Source organism: Chiloscyllium punctatum, chromosome 45, assembly GCF_047496795.1.
Source record: "Chiloscyllium punctatum isolate Juve2018m chromosome 45, sChiPun1.3, whole genome shotgun sequence".
NCBI classification, from domain to species: Eukaryota; Metazoa; Chordata; class Chondrichthyes; order Orectolobiformes; family Hemiscylliidae; genus Chiloscyllium; species Chiloscyllium punctatum.
This window is the reverse complement of record NC_092783.1, coordinates 16,033,845-16,053,513: the sequence shown is the minus strand read 5'-3', so window position 1 is coordinate 16,053,513 and position 19,669 is coordinate 16,033,845. Positions and strand designations below refer to the sequence as shown.

Below are 19,669 nucleotides of genomic sequence, written 5' to 3'. Positions count from 1 at the left end.
AAACAAGTTCGACCTCCTGTATAAGGAATCTGCTTGAACAACAGCATTCGCTCCATGTTGACCAAACCAGGAATTATCCTCATTTGACTGAAGAAAGCTCCTTCAATTCCAGCTATAGTACTAAACCAGATGTTAAAAATAATTTGTTTGCAACTTCACTCCAACAAAACCAAACACTGTTGTTCTCTGGTATCATTATCCATGTGTTACTTCAGATAGAGTGTGTTAGGATGGAGACTAGTGAATCCAGTACACTCATCCAAATTTGTCCTCACACAATGATAGCAGAGACCCATCTACATCAATTGCAAGGTCGTGATCAGGTACATGCATCCCATGTGACTTTTCTGTCCTTACTCCACTTTGTTCCCCTGTATATCACAAACTGAGGATAAAACCAGGATATCCTGAAGTCTGTTTGCTTCATGCTGAATCATTAATCGAGCCACAAGGCTAACCAAGGACTTCCTAAAGCAGCTCAATATACAAACATACAGTTGGAGCTTTAATGCCAGCTCATTGATGGTACTGTCATCTCAAAGTCAGAAGACTGAAATTTAGCCTAATTGTTATACAAGCCATACTTTGTAGGAGACATTTAACAGTGTAGACTGCCTGTTTAGATAGATATAAAAGATTCCATGGTTCTAGTCAACGAGATGGGAATACACCCAATTTGATAACCGACAATTATTTAACCTCACCAAAACAGAAAGTAGCCACACTATCGCACTTGCTACTCATTTGCACAACATTGCTGCTTTATTTTCCTTTATAAAAAGCAGTGAAAGGAAGTCAAAAACTACTGCATTAGCTAATAATTGGATGGATCAACTTCTATGGGGAAGGGTTGCGTTTTTGCCTTGGCTACATACATGCACTCCAAACAATTGGGGTCACAGGAGCTAAGCCAGTTTTCAAATGAAATATTTACTGGCCTTGCTAATAATTAGATTCACCAATGTACCTTGCATTGCAAAAATAAAACTGTATTTATAAAACGCTTCACCCAATCAAAACATTACACAATAAACCACTTTTGCAGTTGAGCCACACAGGCAAGCACTGGAACTGTTTCTCTCCAACATCCGATCACATTCTAGAAGTAAAAGGTAACTTGGTTTTCTCAGTTAGGAGAGCACTCTTTCCTGCAGCTACTGAAACATTCAAGGTCTAACCTTTAGTCTCACCCAAAGTCTGTATTACAGACTTAACAATGGCGATGAAATTGTTGAGCAACTGTTCGTTGCTATTTGCTTGCTTAACAGTAATTTGCATGTCCCTCTTGCCTTTTACAGTTAGGAGTTCAATTAAAAACAATGACCCAGTCTCATTTTTGGCAAACAGATAGGCTTTCCAGGGTTGCACTCCTGCTCGACTAATTGCAACCAGCTGGATGTGAACAAACTGAAAAGCAGTTTGGATGGCATCAGGGCACGAGTCTTTGTGCCAGTCCACAGTGACAACTTTAGCAGCTTCCAGAAGGGTCCAGCGCTCCTCAAATTGCTCTGGCGACAGGTGGGCACTGGTCAGCAAACTGACTGATCCGGAGTCTCTAGACATCTCTTCCCTTTGTTCTGGCTTTGTGTCTTTGTAGAAATGAAAACACAGAAAAAGTTACAAAGGGCACTTTCAACATCAAGAAAAACACTACTGGACAAGAAAAGCCATTTTCTGTCTCTCTCCAGAAGAGTATATTGGTGCTGTGCCAAAATGGACATTCTTGAGGTGTGTTGGGGTACGGTAGCAGTCATTAAAGTTCACTTATTGGCATTATTCCAACAGGAGTCTATGGATAGTAACCACCTCATTTTTAAAAAACTATTTAGCCCAATATAGAGTTTATCATGATGTCCCAACTGAAATCAGCTCGTTCAGCAAAAGCAAATCAAATCTGGGACTCTTTGGGCCAACCATCTTAACTCTACTTCTGCATTTACTCTGAACAACTGGATAACTGGATCACAGCTGGAGACCTTTATGAAACATAAAAGAAGCTCAATTTCAGAGTAAAGGGATCATCCATTTAAGAGAAAAGGAATTTAGCAAGTTTTGAGAAGATTTGAAGCTCAGGTTGAGATTCTGGATGTCAGTTTGCTCGCTGGGCTGGAAAGTTTGTTTTCAGACGTTTCATCACCATACTAGGTAAAATTAGTGAGCCTCCGGTGAAGTTTCTGCGTTAGAGACCCGCTTTCTATTTGTGTGTTTAGGTTTCCTTGCGTTGACATCATTTCATGTGGTGATGTCATTTCCTGTTCTTTTTCTTAGAGGGTGATAATTTACAAAATACCTTACCAGAAGTATAACAACCACTACATTGGACAAACAGCCTGAAAGCTAGTCACCAGGATATATGTATATCAATTAGCCACAAAAAGACATGACCCACTCTCACTAGTGTCCTTACATACAGATGAGGAAGGAACCACTTCGATTGGGACAACACATCCATCCTAGGACAAGCCAAATAGAGACATGCACGAGAATGCCAAGAAGCTTAGCATTCCAACTGGAACTCTATCAATAAACACCCTGACTTAGACCCCATTTATCTGAGAAAAAGAACAGAAAATTACATCACCAACTCAAAGAAACCTAACCACAAATAAAAAGCGGGTCACTAACACTAACAAGCAAACTTACATCCAAAAAAGGAATTTCTTTTCCGGACGATATTGAATGTGTGGACTCCTTTACCAACTTTTTACGGAGCACTGTTGAGGCTGGTTCATTGAATATATTCAAGGCGAAGACTGATTTTTTTTTAAGTCAATAAGACCAGAGACTCCTCAGATATTGGTGCACAGGGGCAAGTATAATGATGTCAAGCAACCACTTGCTGAGGGACATATCGATCTCGGTGTAACAGTTCAATACTTCTGTAGATGGTCAGAGATGATCAAAATTAACCTTACTCAAAGCATTGCAAGATGTGTACAGCCGATGGAGAATGATTCAATGGGATCACTTATTTGGCAGGATTCCACTGGCTGGTTTATTTATTTGAACAGCAAATGTTGTGTCAAACTGGTTTTAATATTCATACACTGAGCAAATATTTTTAGAATGAATTTGAAACAGGTGACAGCAGTGGACTGCCAAGAATTTGCATCGACAGATGACCTTCAAATTAGAGATATTTCAAAACCCTTTACAATTCAGTACTGAAATACTGGTCCAAGAGATAGGTCACAGTGAGTGGATGTGCTGCCACTACCAGTGGAATTAGCAACAGACCAACAGCAGAATTGGTCTCAAGAGTGGGACTTGCAGTTAGAAACCAGAGTGACTCCAATGCATGGATGACAACCAAAATAAAGGAGGTTGACTGTCTCGGCCTGGACTTTAACTTTATTAACTACTTACCTATCTCATTTGCCTTTACTGCTGACCCCTGCAGGATTTCGAGGGAGTCCCCTTTCTGTGCTGTTAAGCGATCCCATTGTTCTCGACCATAGATTGGTATTAGTGTGTTAAAGCCTTTGGACCAGGCACTTACTGCCTCATTAGCTTGACCACTTATTACATCCAAGGATGGGTCAGACTTTGGTCCACAGACGACCCTCTTGACCTCTTCAATTCCTTGTTGAAGCAGCCGATAATAGAGCAGTCCTCGATCACGCACAGCCATATCTAACTCCTCCTCTGTCAAAAAAAGAACAAAATATCAGCAGTGAGAGTAGCAGGTAATTTTAAAAAGCCTGCAGTTAGTTAATAAATGTGCTTAGTTTGAAATGGACCATGAATCGATGAGGACTCCAATTTGATCAGTGTTTTGGGACTGAAATAGCTGACCCAAGCCATGCAGTGAAAACGTGTATGCAATAGTCCAGCAAGAAAACAACATCGGCTCAGATGTCCTTTTGTCATCAATTGCCATTAATGAGAACCAATTAAGGTTTACAAAATCACAGTCTGAATCATACAAACCTCAAGTACATTTTGCTAATGCTGAATAATATTTTAAAGCGTATCAGGAGGAACTTTGTGTTATTTCAACAAGAATTAAATCATTTCCAGAGGAACTACCTTTCCATGATACTTCTCTCAAAGTCTATTTAAGTCAGGTATCTCTCAACTTGTCTAAACGTCTAAGCTTCCTTGCCTCCCCCACCTTACGATTGGGTCTCAGTGAAACATGTAAGGAAAGACAAGTAGTTAGTAACAGTCACCCCACAATCACACAATGAAGGTGAACTTTTGCAGTGCCACATATTCGGGGTTACTTATAATTGCAATCATGCTCTATCAATTCAGGTTCCCTTACATGTTCACTAACAGCCACTGATGCCAGGCACCCAAGGGATCAAGTCCTAAGCAGAGCTCATGGTCTTTAAGACAACAAAGAAGTAAGGTATCATCCCTTCATCCACAACACCAGATAATGCTAGCATTTTGTCATTATCACAATCCTTACCAATAACATAATAAAGTAGCCTTCCCAGCACATCCTGACATTCAGCTGGGCGGCTCAGGAACAGGCGTACCATTGCTGTGATCAACTCCATCTTCACTGCTGCAGAGGTCTCCATTTTCACACTGTCCACAAATTCCTCCAAGATGTAGGGAGCATTGGGAACCTGCTCTCCGTGCATCCCAAGCAGCCAGATTAGAGCTTGCTTCCCCTAGTTGGCAAGGGCAATTGGTGGAGGAAAAAGAAATACCGTTAATTATCATGGAATCCCTGCAGTGTGGACACAGGCCATTTGACCCAAGTCCACATTGACCCTCCAAAGAGTAACTCATCCAGAGGCATTCCCCTCCCCTATTGCTCTACATTTACCCGACTAATGCACCGAAGGTTCAGAAAAGATTCACAAGGATTTTGCCAGGGTTGGAGGATTTGAGCTATAGGGAGAGACTGAACAGGCTGGGGCTGTTTTCCCTGGAGCGTCAGAGGCTGAGGGGTGACCTTATAGAGGTCTACAAAATTACAAGGGGCTGGGATAGGATAAATAGACAAAGTCGTTTTCCCTGGGGTTGGGGAGTCCAGAACTAGAGGGCATAGGTTTAGGGTGAGAGGGGAAAGATATAAAAGAGACCTACGGGCAACGCTTTCACGCAGAGGATTGTACGTGTATGGAATGAGCTGCCGGTGGATATGGTGGAGGCTGGTACCATTGCAATATTTAAAAGGCATTTTGATGGGTATATGAATAGGAAGGGTTTGGAGGGATATGGGCTGGGTGCTGGCAGGTGGGACTAGATTGGGTTGGGTATCTGGTTGGCATGGAAGGTTGGACCGAAGGGTCTGTTTCCATGCTGTATATCTCTATGACTCTATCCCTGAACACCGTGGGCAATTTAGCATGGACAGTTCACCTAATCTGCACATCAAAGGAAACATTCTCGAAAGCACTGCTTCTAACCCTGTAGATTAGAGTGGTGCTGTAAAAGCACAGCAGCTCAGGCAGGGATAAATGAGAGGAGGGTGGGGGTGGGGAGAACCCCACCCTCCTCATTTATCTCTCCACCTTCAGGCACTCTGCCTGTATTCCTGATGAAGGGCTTTTGTTCGAAACATCAATTTTCCTGCTCCTCGGATATTGCCTGAACTGCTGTGCTTTTCCAGCACCACTCTAATCTAGACTCTGGTTTCCAGCATCTGCAGTCCTTGTTTTTACCTTCTAACCCTGTATGTCTCTATGATGTTGTGACTGAGTTCAAAGCGGTTAACGTTTCTGACTGATCACAAAAAAGTTTGATTTTTAAAGAGAGATGATAGTGCTGATTTCATATTTATATATTCAGACTGTATAGAGTTCGAAATGAGTCACAGGAACTATTCTAATGCAAACAAAAAATTTACTCAAGCAAAAATGTAAAGATTAACAATAAGTTTAAACTGTACAAATATAACTGGCAAGTCTGAGTAAGAGAAATACAAAAAGTCTGTAGATGTTTATCTTACAAGTATTTTGACCAAGTAACATTAAATTAAAAAGACTTAGATTAGATTACTTAGATTAGATTAGATTATTTACAGTGTGGAAACAGGCCCTTCGGCCCAACAAGTCCACACCGACCCGCCGAAGCGCAACCCACCCATACCCCTACATTTACCCCTTACCTAACACTATGGGCAATTTAGCATGGCCAATTCACCTGACCTGCACATCTTTGGACTGTGGGAGGAAACCGGAGCACCCGGAGGAAACCCACGCAGACACGGGGAGAACGTGCAAACTCCACACAGTTAGTTGCCTGAGGCGGGAATTGAACCCGGGTCTCTGGTGCTGTGAGGCAGTAGTGCTAACCACTGTGCCACTTGTAGATTGTTCAAATGTTGGTCTGTGCCCTAAGTCACGTGGTACATAAGCTGCTGTCACAAGGGTATCATCCAAGATGGCTAGCAGAACTCACTTTTTGGAGGCAGTGTAGGTTTCAAATTCTCCTTCAGGAACCCTCTGCTTAGGGCAATGAGATTTTCCAGTGGGCTTTTAACTCAAGTTTTGTTTGGAGGGGTTGCAGAAAAAAATAGTGGACAAAGGCAGTTGCTCCAGACAGGTTAACCTGCTGGCAGTCCATATTCAAATCCAAAAGCTTTATCGTACCCTCAGTCTGGTTCTGCGGTATTTTTGTGAACTCAGTAACTCCAATCGAACAGCTGCTGTTCTTTCCACATTTAATAATTTCCCCTGCTGCAGGTAGGGGAAATCCTGGGGAAGTCCTTTTCTTTGCAAAGTGTTCTTTCCAAAAAGTCCAAAAGGTCTAGATATATGTTGAGTCAATTGTACTTGAGGTAACAAATATTTATAACAATAAACTTAAGGTTTTCTGTAGCACCTTGCTCAAGCCCCACTGGGGGCAGGAGAGGTAAAAGCTAATCACAGGTGGAACAAAATCTGTCTTGTTTGGCATTCAAATGGATCTTAAAGGGCTACTTAAAAGGATAATGACTAGCAGTGGGATTACTGGCTCAAGTGTTTCTATCCGACCCCATGCTTTATTCCAGCCTGGGGAGAACAAGACCAAATGCATTAATGCAATGAGGTCAGTTGAGATTTTGAATCTGGGAAACTCCAGAGCAATGTGTTTCAGTACCTAGGCAAATGGCAAGAGCCATTTTGACTATCATAGGAATTCAAGCCAAAACCTGTTTGCTCATCAGTGTTAACCTACCTCACTGTCTTGGATGTTCTCTTCGCAGCCTGGTAGTGCCTGGCATACATTTGCTGTACACTGGGGACACAGCCATACAAGATCATGAAACGTCTGAATGACAGCTAAAGACAGAAGAGAATGATTAGCTTAACAATAATAAATCAGAACAAATATTAAGGTTAGAGCCTGGAAGAGGGCCATACCTGATGTAATATGTTCCTGCTTGAGGCCCAGAAGCCCTTTCAAAATAACCAAACACCTTTCACTATAGGTCCGTGCAATGCGACCTAGAAAGATAACACAGTTAAAGTGATGGAAATATTCCTTGTAACGTTAATCAGAAGATATATTTTCCACAAGATTACCTTAAGTAATAATTCAAAACTTTCAGAAACAGTATTTTTGCAACTTGTCTGAAGTTCTCTTTTAGTGAGCAGATAAAGATTAAAGTAAACTTAAGCTCCGTCAGTGGCTCAGCTTATGGTAGTGAATAGTTGAACTCAGATGAGCAAGATGCCAACTTTGATCTTTAGACCACTAAACTATTTGATTTCAATGAGAAGCATCAATGAGGCTGTTAAAACTAGCACAACTGTCCACGAACGGTTGTGAAGAATCATGTAAACATTATGAGGGGTAAAGATTGTGGTCAATAGTGATGCACTTTCCACGTAACGTTTTTCTATTCAGGCTCACACAAATCGTGAATCCATGGGCAACAGAATCCATGAATGGGGTGTTAGATCATAACATTAGAGGAATAAAATAGCAGGGAATAAAACATAAAAACATGCACATGAGCCTCAGTCTAATAGAAAAGTAGCTCAGTTTGGTCAAATGCTCATTGTGCCACAATACATGTCATAGCACAAAGTCAAGTAAACAATGTGTGAAAAGGCTTGATCATAGGTCTTAGTGCAGTGTTGTTCTCAGTTCTGGTCCATGACAAATTAAGGAAAACATTCAAGCAGTAGAACAAGGGACCACAAGGTTGTGCCTTGCTGTCCTTTGCAGCTGGGAGGGAGGACTGGACAGAAATAGGTTTTCCAACTTAGAGGCGAGTCACTCAAGAGGTGACCTTAAAAAAGGTTATAAGATAACTAATAGCATAATAAAGTAAATAATTATTTACAATTGCATTTCAGGAGGGCAGGGGAAACTGGCTTTAAACTAATACAGATCATTCTGCTATAACTCGGCAGTTGCGTTCCTCTGCAATCTCGTGCTATAAAAAATCATGCTGTGGAAGATCACCATAGAAAATTGCTACACACATTCAGTAGAAAGTTCACGTTATCCAAATATTGTCCACAATTCTTCAATCGTGTTATCGCCAATTCACATTGACGAAATGCATAACAACTTATAGTAAATTTAGGATCAATGTTGGGGTTAATGTGCTCAATACATGGAACAGAAACAAAATTCTGCATGAAAAATGCTAGAATCATTTATGAAAAAATTCGAAAATGTAATAAGTAGAACTGTTAGTTTCATCTCCATTGACGAGTCAAATTGCCTTCATCAACTAGAAGGGCGGCACGGTGGCTCAGTGGTTAGCACTACTGCCTCACAGCACCAGGGACCCAGGTTCGATTCCAACCTCGGGCAACTGTCGGTGTGGAGTTTGCACATTGTCCCTGTGTCTGTGTGGGCTTCCTCCGGGTGCTCCGGTTTCCTCCCACAATCCAAAGATTTGCAAGGCAGGTGACTTGATCATGGTAAATTGCCCATAGTGTTGGGTGCATTAGTCAGAGGGAAATGGGTCTGGGTGGATTACCCTTCAGAGGGTCAGTGTGGACTAGTTGGGTCAAAGGGCCTGTTTCCACACTGTAGGGAATCTAACCGAATCTAAACTATAACATCTTGCAATACCCAAAATCACCAGAGCTAAGAAACATTGTCCCAAATTTGTGGTGCAACTTAGACTTCACTATCAAATGAACACATTTCAGACAGGAAACCAAACTCTAGAAGTTAGCATAACAGATGGAGGATGACTAAGTCACTAATGTATATATATTAGAGCAGCAGTACCAAAATCTCCTGTGGGTGGCACTATGATGGAAAGATTACAGATAACTTGCTCCACAGCACCACCAACAGGAATCTACTGCTACAATTAAAATAGAGAGCCTGACATTTCGCTGCTCGTTGGATGCTGCCTGAACTGCTGTGCTCTTCCAGCACCACTAATCCAGATATTAACAATGCTTGTTACCAATGCCAAGATTGCCAGCAAAGAAGTTGCACTGCCAATGACAGCGCCTTCTGGACCCCACTTCGAGACACATTTTCTACTCCATCCTGTCAAAGCATTACTGCCCCAGCCAGAGAATAGCTAGCGTGTTGGTGGCTGCCATTTGAGAAGTCACAGGACAATAATAGCATTTTCCTGCCATTAAGCTGCTGGGAGACACGACACTGTAGAATGTTTCATACTCGTGATTTCTGGTTTGGACCTCTCTGCATGATCAGAATCTGAGCAGTGTTCATGTAAAGAACCTAGGGGCCACCATCACTGTGTATAAAAGGATGAACAAATCTGGGTCAGAAAGTGTGTGTATTAAAGGCTCTCCATCTGGTACTACAGCAGAGTTATGCAATTGCAACTATAAAGAAAATACAGCCATGTTCCTAGCTTAACAAAACAAAAAAGTCCTCATCTGTACGTATTTTACTTCACTAAAAAAAAGAGCAATATTTGAATAAGGTGAGCGCTGAGGACAGCAAAACTGGACTGAAAGATATGAAAGTGCAAAATGAATGGTACCTATATTTAAAATGGCCATCTGAGCTAGCTCTACAGAAACATCTGTGCAATAGGTCTGAAGCTCCTCAAGTATCTGCTGGACATTCTCATCGTTCACCAACTCCCTGAGGATTTCCATCTTCTGGTATTTAATGTAATTTGGTTCAGAGTACATACAGAAGAACTTCTTGTAGTGACCACTGAAATGCCCAGGTGAGCTGCGAAGGATCTCCCGTGCATGACACAATCCGAGGAAACACAGCTCATGACACTCTGATGTGCAGATAGCCAGCAACGGCCCTTTCACCCGCTCCAGAATGTCTATCTGCACGTGTGGGAAATCTTCAGACAGCAGAAGAAATAGTTTGGTGGTTGCCATAACAACATTAGGCTGACTGCTCTTGAGAAAGCCATCGAGTACATTCAGAATTGTGAACACTTCATCTTCAGTTCGGGTCTTGTAGCGAACCAGGTATGCCAACACTTCACTCTGCCCCCAGTGATCCAAGTCTTTCATTCTAAACAAATAAATAAATTGAAGTAGAATTCCTTATCAAAAATGCTCCAGTCCTCATTATTATGCCCTTTTTCCTACTCATCCCACAATCCTGAAACTCTGACCTTACACTAGGACATTGCCTTTAGTGCTTAGATTTAGTTCGCACACACATTTAAAATTGACAAAGACAGAACAAACCAACCTGTTTAAAAGGTGATGCGCTATTGGCTTGTTGATAACCACACCCCCTTCGTGTTTGAGGATTTCCTCTAATGCTCTCAAGCAATTGACCATAACAATAGGATCTGGGTCACGCAGCATAGCATACAGCTCATTTACCACAGCCCCATCTGCGTGGGAACAAAATGACAGCAGTCTCAAATCTCTTCACTCTTCAATGTTCTAACAAACAGAACTAACAGCAAGAAATGACACAAAGATAAAACAAACAACTACAGATCCTGGAGATCAGAAATTAAAACAGAAGTTGCTGGAGAAACTCAGCAAAAGTCACAAGACTTGAAACATGAACTCCACTTTCTTCCCACAGATGCTGTCAGACCTGCTGAATTTTTCCAGCAATTTCTGTTTCTGTTTAAGAAACGACATGCAATAGGTTTAAACCAGACTTAAATAAAATTCCCTTTTCCCCTCCTCCATGCTACTACTTCAAAAGGTCAATTCTAATGAGAATAGGAAATAAAGCTAAATTAGTCAATAATCTAACAGTACAAGGACATGTGGCTGATTGTGATCGTAATATAAAATAAATCAATATTAGGATTGAAATGGTGGAGAGCAAGTCACTCAAGGTTTTAATTTTGTGTAAGGCTGACTTGGGAGAGATGAGGCACAAAATTTGCCATGACAACCTGGGATGCACTATTAAACAAGTACTTACATATAACAAGTTTAAAATGACAATGTCTCCCAAGAACCTAAACAAAATATTATTAAACAAAATTCCACAGTGAGAAACAAAAGGAGACACTAATGTGGCTAAACAATAGCTTGATCAAACAGCCAAATTGTAAGGAGTATCTTAAAGGAGTCATGAAAGACAGGCAAAGAGGTTAAGGAGAGAATTTCCGAGCTTACTGCATTGGCAACTGAAGATTGGTAAACAGACCTTGGTGCAAGTTAGGGCATATTAGATGTCAAGTTTACAGAGGATAGAAAATGAGAGCCCACCCAAGAATACAGATAATAGATGGATATTTTGTTACTTAAGATAGGGCAGAGGAAGGCAATATTACAGAGATGGAAAAAGGTGGTGATGGAGCAGATAAAACAGTGGATGAACAAAGAGGTGTTCAACAAGTCTTTGATAGAATACAAGAATTGGTTATGTCTCTTAAAGGGCAACAGGTGTACCTCTGTACGGAAATAACCTTGACCAAAAATGTAAGAAAGAGAACACAGAATCAAGAAAATAGACTTATGTGAAAATAAAGAATAGTAGAGATATTGTGGCCAAGGAAGATGTAGGATGCATAGAACTTGGCAATAGAAAATAAATATTTTACAAAGGTTATCAAGGATAAGATTAGAGGTTTTTACAACGTCATTAAGTGAAAGTTGATTAAAAGTAATACCAATTTTTTAATAAAAGGCACAGGTGACATTGCAACTGCAAGTTCACAAAATAACACACTAAGTATCTATCTTGTATTGATTACACCAAAGGATGAGAATAAAGAACCAGAGATACAAATAAAACAAAATAAGAGGCACAGCCTTTATTCATGACAAGTATTAAAAGATTAAAGTTGGACATATCTCCAACACCTTATAGTTTCAACATCATAGGTGAGGATATTGATGAGTTAGTTCTGACCTTCTAAATACTCTTAATTCACAAGTTATCCCCTTGAACTGGAAAACTGCCCACTTTACTTCACTATTCAAGAGTGGAAAAATTAGTGAGGAAATTATATGGTTAACAGTCCAATGTCAGTTATGATCAAGTTGTTAAAATCTACTTTTTGTCTTGAGTAACTGATTATTTCAGCAAAACAGCTGATTTGAGAATAACCATGGATTTGTTAGGAGGACTACATCTCATAAATTTCATTGACTTTTTTTTGAGGATGTAGCATGGCTGGTAGGTAAGGAGGGTCTATAAACAATTTACAGGTTTCAATAAGACATTCAATAAAGTTCCATGTAACAGATTGTCAACAAAAATGGAAATTGAGGCAACCTATTGCCAATTGAAAGTTTTCAAAACTGAGATCATTAGATTGTGTGTTAGGTAAAAGGTTTTAATAGTTACAAATTATAGTAAGAACGGAACTAAGATAAAAACAAAGCATTATCTATGCTCATGAAGTCTGGCAGCATCTGTGGATACTGAAGCAGAGTTAAAGTTTCGGGCCCAGTGTGACTCTTCTTGAAACATTAGCTTGATTTGTCAGCACAAATGCTGCCAGACCAGCTGAGCTTCTCTGGTACATGCTGTTTTTATTTAGGGAGTTCGGATACAATTGAATGGTAAAACAAACTCAAGGGTCCAGTGTGTGAACTTCTACAGAAGGGTCACTGGACCCAAAATGCTAACTTTGATTTTTCTTCATAGATGCTGCCAGACATGCTGTGCTTTTCCAGCAACTTGTTTTTGTTGACAAATTCTAAATGCCTCTTCAGTTATACTGACTAGAAATGTTTAAAATTCATTAATAGCGAGTGTGGCATTAGGAGGAGAATGAAAGCCAGTAGGCCATTCAGTCCCTTGGACCCGAAACATCACCTTTGATTTCTCTTCACAGATGCTGCCAGACCTGCTGAGCTTTTCCAGCAGCTTCTAGTTTTGTTTCTGATTTACAGCACCTGCGGTTCCTTCGGTTTTTATTCAGAGATTGGTAGTTCGTCATATATATTCAGATCTCACAGAAAGGAACCTCCACTGAATGATACACTGTCAGTTAACTTAAGCTGAAAACATGTAAAGGTTTTTTAAAAAATGAATTACCAAGATCATGAGCAGATAGATCAGATTATTTTCAGTTTTAAATAATCTCCAGCATGCTGTCTCCCAAAGAAATTCTGTAAATCTGCAAAAAAAATTTCTGAAAAAATAAGGTTGTTTTTGTACTTACCAATTTCTGTGTCTCCTTGAAGGGTCTGCATTTTAGCACATCCCAGAACTGCTGCTCGCCGGACATAGGAAGCTTTATCTCTTAATCCATTTAGTACTGGCTGTTGAATGTACTCACTTATACCTGGCATTCTGAAAAAGAACAAATCACTCATTCAAATTCTCAATGATCCAGAACAGAAGGGGGCTCCACACATTAGATTGCATCAGAAATTTATTTACTTTCGTTTGGAATCATGTTTCTTCTTTGAAAACAATCATGGAAGAGGTAAAGCAGAGGAGGCCTTTTACCCTGTCGATTCTATTCCAACTCTCTAAGAGGAACTAGCTTGCCTTGTGCTTCTGCCTTTTCCACATAGCTCTGCAAATGGCTTCCTCTCAGGTCCTTGTCCAATTCCTTTTTCAAATTCACTGCCCTCACACTCCAGATCCGCAACTATGTGAATTTTCTTTTGCTAATCACTCTAAATTTGTGTCATTTTGTCATGCACCCTTCTGCCAACAGGAACTGCTGTTCTCCATTCTCTGTTTAGATCTGTCATGATTTAAAATCTCCCCTCAATTTTTATTTATCTAATGAAAGCAACCTCATCCTCTTCAATTCACCAATAAGACACCTGCCTGCCTACTAGAACAATTCACACACACCTTTTCTGCACTCTCTTAAAAAAAATTAGAACATAACAAAAACAACAGGATATGTCAGGAATGTGTTTGCAAACCCACCTGATATGGTGCAAAGAAAATCTGATACACACCCAAATGCAAACCTAGTCAGAAAATCTGGGAATCTCTTAATATTTCACACAGTTAACAAAGTACTTTTTAAGAGTTTCATTGTCATAATATAGTAGACAGTCATCAAGTTGTGCACAGTGACCTCCCCCAAACTGTGACCTATCAGTGATCAGATAAACTGTTTTGGGAGGTTGATTAAAGAATAATGCAAATAGAGATCATTTACAGAAAAAGTACTTGAGAAACCCAGCAGCAGGTCTGACAGTTTTTTTTTAGATTACTTACAGTGTGGAAACAGGCCCTTCGAGCCAACAAGTCCACACCGCCCCGCCAAAGCGCAAACCACCCATACCCCTACATTTACCCCTTACCTAACACTACGGGCAATTTAGCATGGCCAATTCACCTGACCGGCACATCTTTGGACTGTGGGAGGAAACTGGAGCACCCGGAGGAAACCCACGCAGACACAGGGAGAACGTGCAAACTCCACACAGTCAGTCGCCTGAGGCGGGAATTGAACACGGGTCTCTGGCGCTGTGAGGCAGCAGTGCTAACCACTGTACCACCGTGCAGAAAGAGAGTCACCTGAGTTAACATTATCATAACATTAACTGTTTGTCCATTGGCACCTGCCTTTACTTTGGTGGAAAGAATGGGTCCAACTCAAAAGGGAAACAGAGCCTCAGCTGAACGAGTACCTTGTCTCAAGAGCTGCACCTGTGACTGTGCAGTGCTGCCTCAGGACTGTACTCCCATGATCTAGACTGGGGAGTGTGAATGCTCTGGTACAATGGTAGCATCTCCACCTCAAAGCCAGGAGGGCCACGTTGAAATGTTCCAGAGGTGTGCAAATAGCATCTCTAAACAGGTTGAACAGAAGACATTTCAGAGACACGGCAGACAGGACGTGCACCAACCTGAAGCTACACATACTCCTGAGGGCCAGCCCCCTGACCATGGGGTTGGGGTCAGTGCAGTCTTTCCGCAGGGTGTTGATGGCCAGCAGCGCCAGGTTGGGTTTCAGGGCGGCATAGGTGCACATGTACAAGTAGACCAGCTTCTTCTGGACAATGTCCAGAGTAGCGCCGGCCTTCACCATCTCCATGAAGAGGCCGGAGACATCCAGGCCCTGGCTCATGTACCGGATCACCCTCAGTACCACGTTCCTGCAGCGCAGCCTATCCGCCTGCACGTTGGGGTTGCACAGGCTCCGCCTCAGCTCCTTCACTATCTCCTCGGAGCCGGAGTACGGCATCTCCCCAACCCAGGGCCGCTCAAACAAGCCCAAACTCCAGGCCAGGCTCCACCCCGGCCAGCCCTAGCAACCACACCGCCAAATACTCCAATCTCATTGGCCCTGCTCGCTCAGTAAAACCTATCCCGATTGGTCTTTCGGGAAATAAATCGACGAGTCCTCGGGGAAGCCAAGAGCGTACCTGTTATCTTCACCGCCCCCAACTGGTGGGAGATTGTATTTACTCCCAGCTGAAAGCTGGACTATCTGAGATGCTAAGTAAAAACAATGACTGCAGATGCTGAAAACCAAATACTGGATTAGTGGTCTTCCAGCACCACTAATCCAGTATCTGAGATGCTGCCCATTTTATACATCAGGACTGTATTTTGCTTTTATCTAATTGGTGTTGATGCCACATCCTTCTCCAACATTTGGTGTTTATGAACAACGGGCTAAGTCAATACACAGAAACTAGCCCACACCCAATTCCTGAAGAAGGGCTAATGCCCAACACATCGATTCCCCTGCTCCTTGGATGCTGCCCTGACCTGCTGCGCTTTTCCAGCAACACTTTTTTCAGCTCTGACCTCCAGCATCTGCAGTCCTTACTTTCTCCCACACCCAATGACGTTAAACCAATCACAAAAAGGGCTTGGAAGGGCACAAATTGATAAGGAAACAGAAAGTGCTGTTGGAACTCAGTAGGTCTGGCAGCACCTGTGGAGAATGAAAGAGTTTAAGTTTTGAGTTGAGCGATTGTTCTTCAGAACTGAAAGGGACTGGAAAGTGGTGAATTTTATGCAGTTGATGGTGGGGTTGGGGGGTGGGGGGTGGTTGGTGGAGGAACAAGTGGAACACATTTTGTGCGTGTCCACAGCAAAAACCAACTGTTTTGACAGTGGTGGTAAAGGAGCAACAGAAATAGGTGTGAATGTCAACTGTGAAAATAAGTCTGCTGAATTCAAAGCCAACAAGACACTAATAAGACAGTACTAGAGGATGGTGGAGTACAGAAGTCACTCTGAAATTGTGTAATTCAGAATTGAATCCTCAACCTGTAATATACCAAATGGAGGACAAAGTGTTGTTCCTCTATATTGCATTGAGCTTTGTTGAACCAGTGTAACAGACCCAGGACAGAAGTGTTAGCAAGGGCGCAAGTTGGTTCAATGAAATGGCAAGCACCTGGGAGGTTAAGGTTATTTCTATGGACACCACAGATGTGTTCACCCAGTTTGCATTTGGTCTCGCCAATGTAAAGGAGATCACGTTGTGGGCAGCAAATACAAACAGATCAAAAGAAATACAAGTAAAATACTGCTTTATCTGGAAGGTGTGTTTGGGGCCTTGGATAATGAGAAGGGAAGAGGCGAAAGACCAAGTGTTGCACCTTCTGCACTTGCATGAGAAATACCCTGGAAAAGAGGGGAATAGTTGGGAGTGATGGAGGAGTGGATCTGGAAATTATGGAGGAAACAGTCCCTACAGTCTACTTACAGTAGTGGAGTATGGAGAATGTGTTTGAAGGTAGTATTGTCCAAGGTCACCTCTAATGACTCCCATGCATTTAAATGATAAGCAGTGACATGATCAGTCCTGAACAAGTTAACGGTACGTACTCCTGTAAAACAGTGGTCATGCCTGGCTGAAAGTGATGTACATCCAATTTGCTACCGAGTTTTTGTTAATGCAAGGAATGCAGAGCTACCATTTCTGAAGTAGTGTTGTATTAGTTGTGGGCGGCACAGTGGCACAGTGGTTAGCACTGCTGCCTCACAGCGCCAGAGACTGTGTGGAGTTTGCATGTTCTCCCCGTGTCTGTGTGGGTTTCCTCCCGCAGTCCAAAGATGTGCAGGTCAGGTGAATTAGCCATGCTAAATTGCCCGTAGTGTTAGGTAAGGGGTAAATGTAGAGGTATGGGTGGGTTGCGCTTCGGCGGGGCGGTGTGGACTTGTTGGGCCGAAGGGCCTGTTTCCACACTGCAAGTAATCTAATCTAGTCTCGCAATTTTAACTCTTTGTCTCTCTCTCTCTCTCTCTCTCTCTCTCTCTCCACAGATGCTGTCAGACCTGCTCAGTGTTTCTGGCATTTGCTGTTCTTAATTTGCAGGATCAAGACTCTTTTGTGTCTGCCCCTGCCTTGCATCAAAGATGACCCTACATTCCTTCCTTGAAGTGGTGGCTTGTGAACAGACTTTCATTCGATGTGTGGAAAACACAACAGCCCTCTCTGCACTATGTAAAGAACGGCTGATCACACCTTCTCAAAATGGAGTGGGGAGCACACAGAGATGATTGCTGAGAAGAACTGTGTCCCAGGCAACGTATCGTATTGCTCCCAATCCCAACAAGGCCTTTCACAAGGGAGCAGGAACTATGACAAAAAGCTTGGGAAGGTTAAGCTTGAGAAGGCCGCTTCTCATTTCATAGACTTCCCAGAGTCTTAAGGGAGATGAATTGACTTGATGTGCATGTACGAGATATCCATTGGGCCCAATTCTGGGCCATCAAATGTTTCATCCACATCCTAGATAAGTGTTATCTTATCCTCCCTTGATTCTACTGCTTTGAGTGGGTGACTCGCTCATATCATCAGTTTGACTGAATCACCCACCCCAAATAGACTAAAGGTTTTCCTGAGAACCTCATGTACAATGGCTGCCATATAGCTATCCTTTACCCCAACTAGACTTTCACACCCTTTAGTCCAGACTGAACCAAATGATATAGCACTAGACATCTTCATTGATAGACCATCATTCCACAGCAATGACAACCCATATACCAACTTCACCATTGTTATGGTGACAGTGATTGGTTACTCAGTACCTGCGATTGGTTACTCAGTACCTGCGTGGGCATACTCTCCGCCTAGGCGGGGCTATCTAGATCTATGTTTAAGGTGAGAGGGGAAAGAGTGAAAAGGGACCTAAAGAGGCAACCTTTTCATGCAGAGGGTGGTGCATGTATGGAATGAGCTGCCAGAAGTGGTGGAGGCTGGTACAATTGCAATATATAAAATTCACCTGATCGGTATATGAATAGGAAAAGGTTAGAGGGATATGAGCCAAATGCTGACAGATAGAACTGGATTAATTTAGGATATCTGGTTAGCATGGACAAGTTGGACCAAAAGGTCTGTTTCTATGATGTAAAACTTTGTGACTATAAGTTGAGGTGTTGCACTCATGATTGTATTCAGGATAATAATTTCAAAAGTATATGTTTGTTCTGATAGTTTTTGTATTTAGGTCTGAAAGAGTCTAAAATTGTTAATATTTTATTAAATACCAGAAGCACTAACTTGTGATGCTGTGGGTTGGGGAAGGATTGGAATAAATTATGGTCTCTTGGGAAATGGAATATTTTGTTGTGGGGTTTTCTGCGCACATCTGAGACTTGGGTTTAAGACTGGATGAGAAGAAGGCAAGGCCAAAAAATGTTTTCAGGCTTAAGGCCTTTTGAACAATGTTTATTGTAAATTAATACTAACCAATATTATACATGATGATCAGATATATACTGCAGTCTATTTTTGCGTAGGTAGACTAATAATGCCTTTAGGGGATGAAGTCCAGGATTCTGATCCAATTCAGGATGGTGAGTGGCTTGGAGAGGAATTTTCAGATGGTGTTGTTTCCATGTACAGTATCTGTTGTCCTTGACCTTGGAAATGGAAGTGATTATGGGTTTGGAAGGTGCTGTCTGAAGAGCCTTGGTGAATTTCAAATGCAGTGCTTTTTGTAGGTGCTACACACATCAGCTACTGAGCATTGGTGCTGTAGATGTGGTACCATACAAATGGGCTGCTTTGACATGAGGTGTCAAGCTTCTTGTGTGTCATTGGAGCTTCACCCATCCAGGCAAGTATTCTATCCCACTCCTGACTTGTGCCTTGTAGATGGTGGACAAGCTTTCAGGAGTCAGGAAGTGAGTTACTTGCTATAGGATTCCTAACCTCTGACCTGTTCTTGTAGCCACTGTGTTTATACGGCTACATCATGGTAACATCAGTAAATGTCAAGAGATGATGGGTAAATTCCTTCTTTTTTTTGCCTGGCATGTATGTGGTGTGAATGTTGCTTGCCATTTTTCAGCTCAAGACTGGAGAGTGTTCAGATCTTGTTGCACTTGGACATAGAGTGCTTCAGTATTTGAGGAACTGAAATTGAGATGAACATTGTACAATCACAACAGTGAGGTAGGATCAATTGGCTCCCCTCTATACCTAGAATTCTGG

At 41.9% G+C, this 19,669-nt stretch overlaps 1 protein-coding gene across 1 annotated transcript; it reads right to left on the bottom strand.

Annotated features, from left to right (window-relative positions):
• Nucleotides 1-968: 968 nt before the first annotated feature.
• Nucleotides 969-15,521, bottom strand: ap4b1 (adaptor related protein complex 4 subunit beta 1). The gene is made up of 9 exons (XM_072563364.1): nucleotides 15,111-15,521; nucleotides 13,454-13,584; nucleotides 10,558-10,705; nucleotides 9,878-10,374; nucleotides 7,308-7,391; nucleotides 7,123-7,226; nucleotides 4,418-4,625; nucleotides 3,367-3,645; nucleotides 969-1,589 (listed from the first exon to the last, which is right to left on the bottom strand). Exons 1-9 carry the CDS (start codon nucleotides 15,446-15,448, stop codon nucleotides 1,174-1,176), a joined length of 2,205 nt encoding a protein of 734 aa, XP_072419465.1. The 5' UTR covers nucleotides 15,449-15,521; the 3' UTR covers nucleotides 969-1,173.
• Between the last annotated feature and the right edge of the window lie 4,148 nt (nucleotides 15,522-19,669).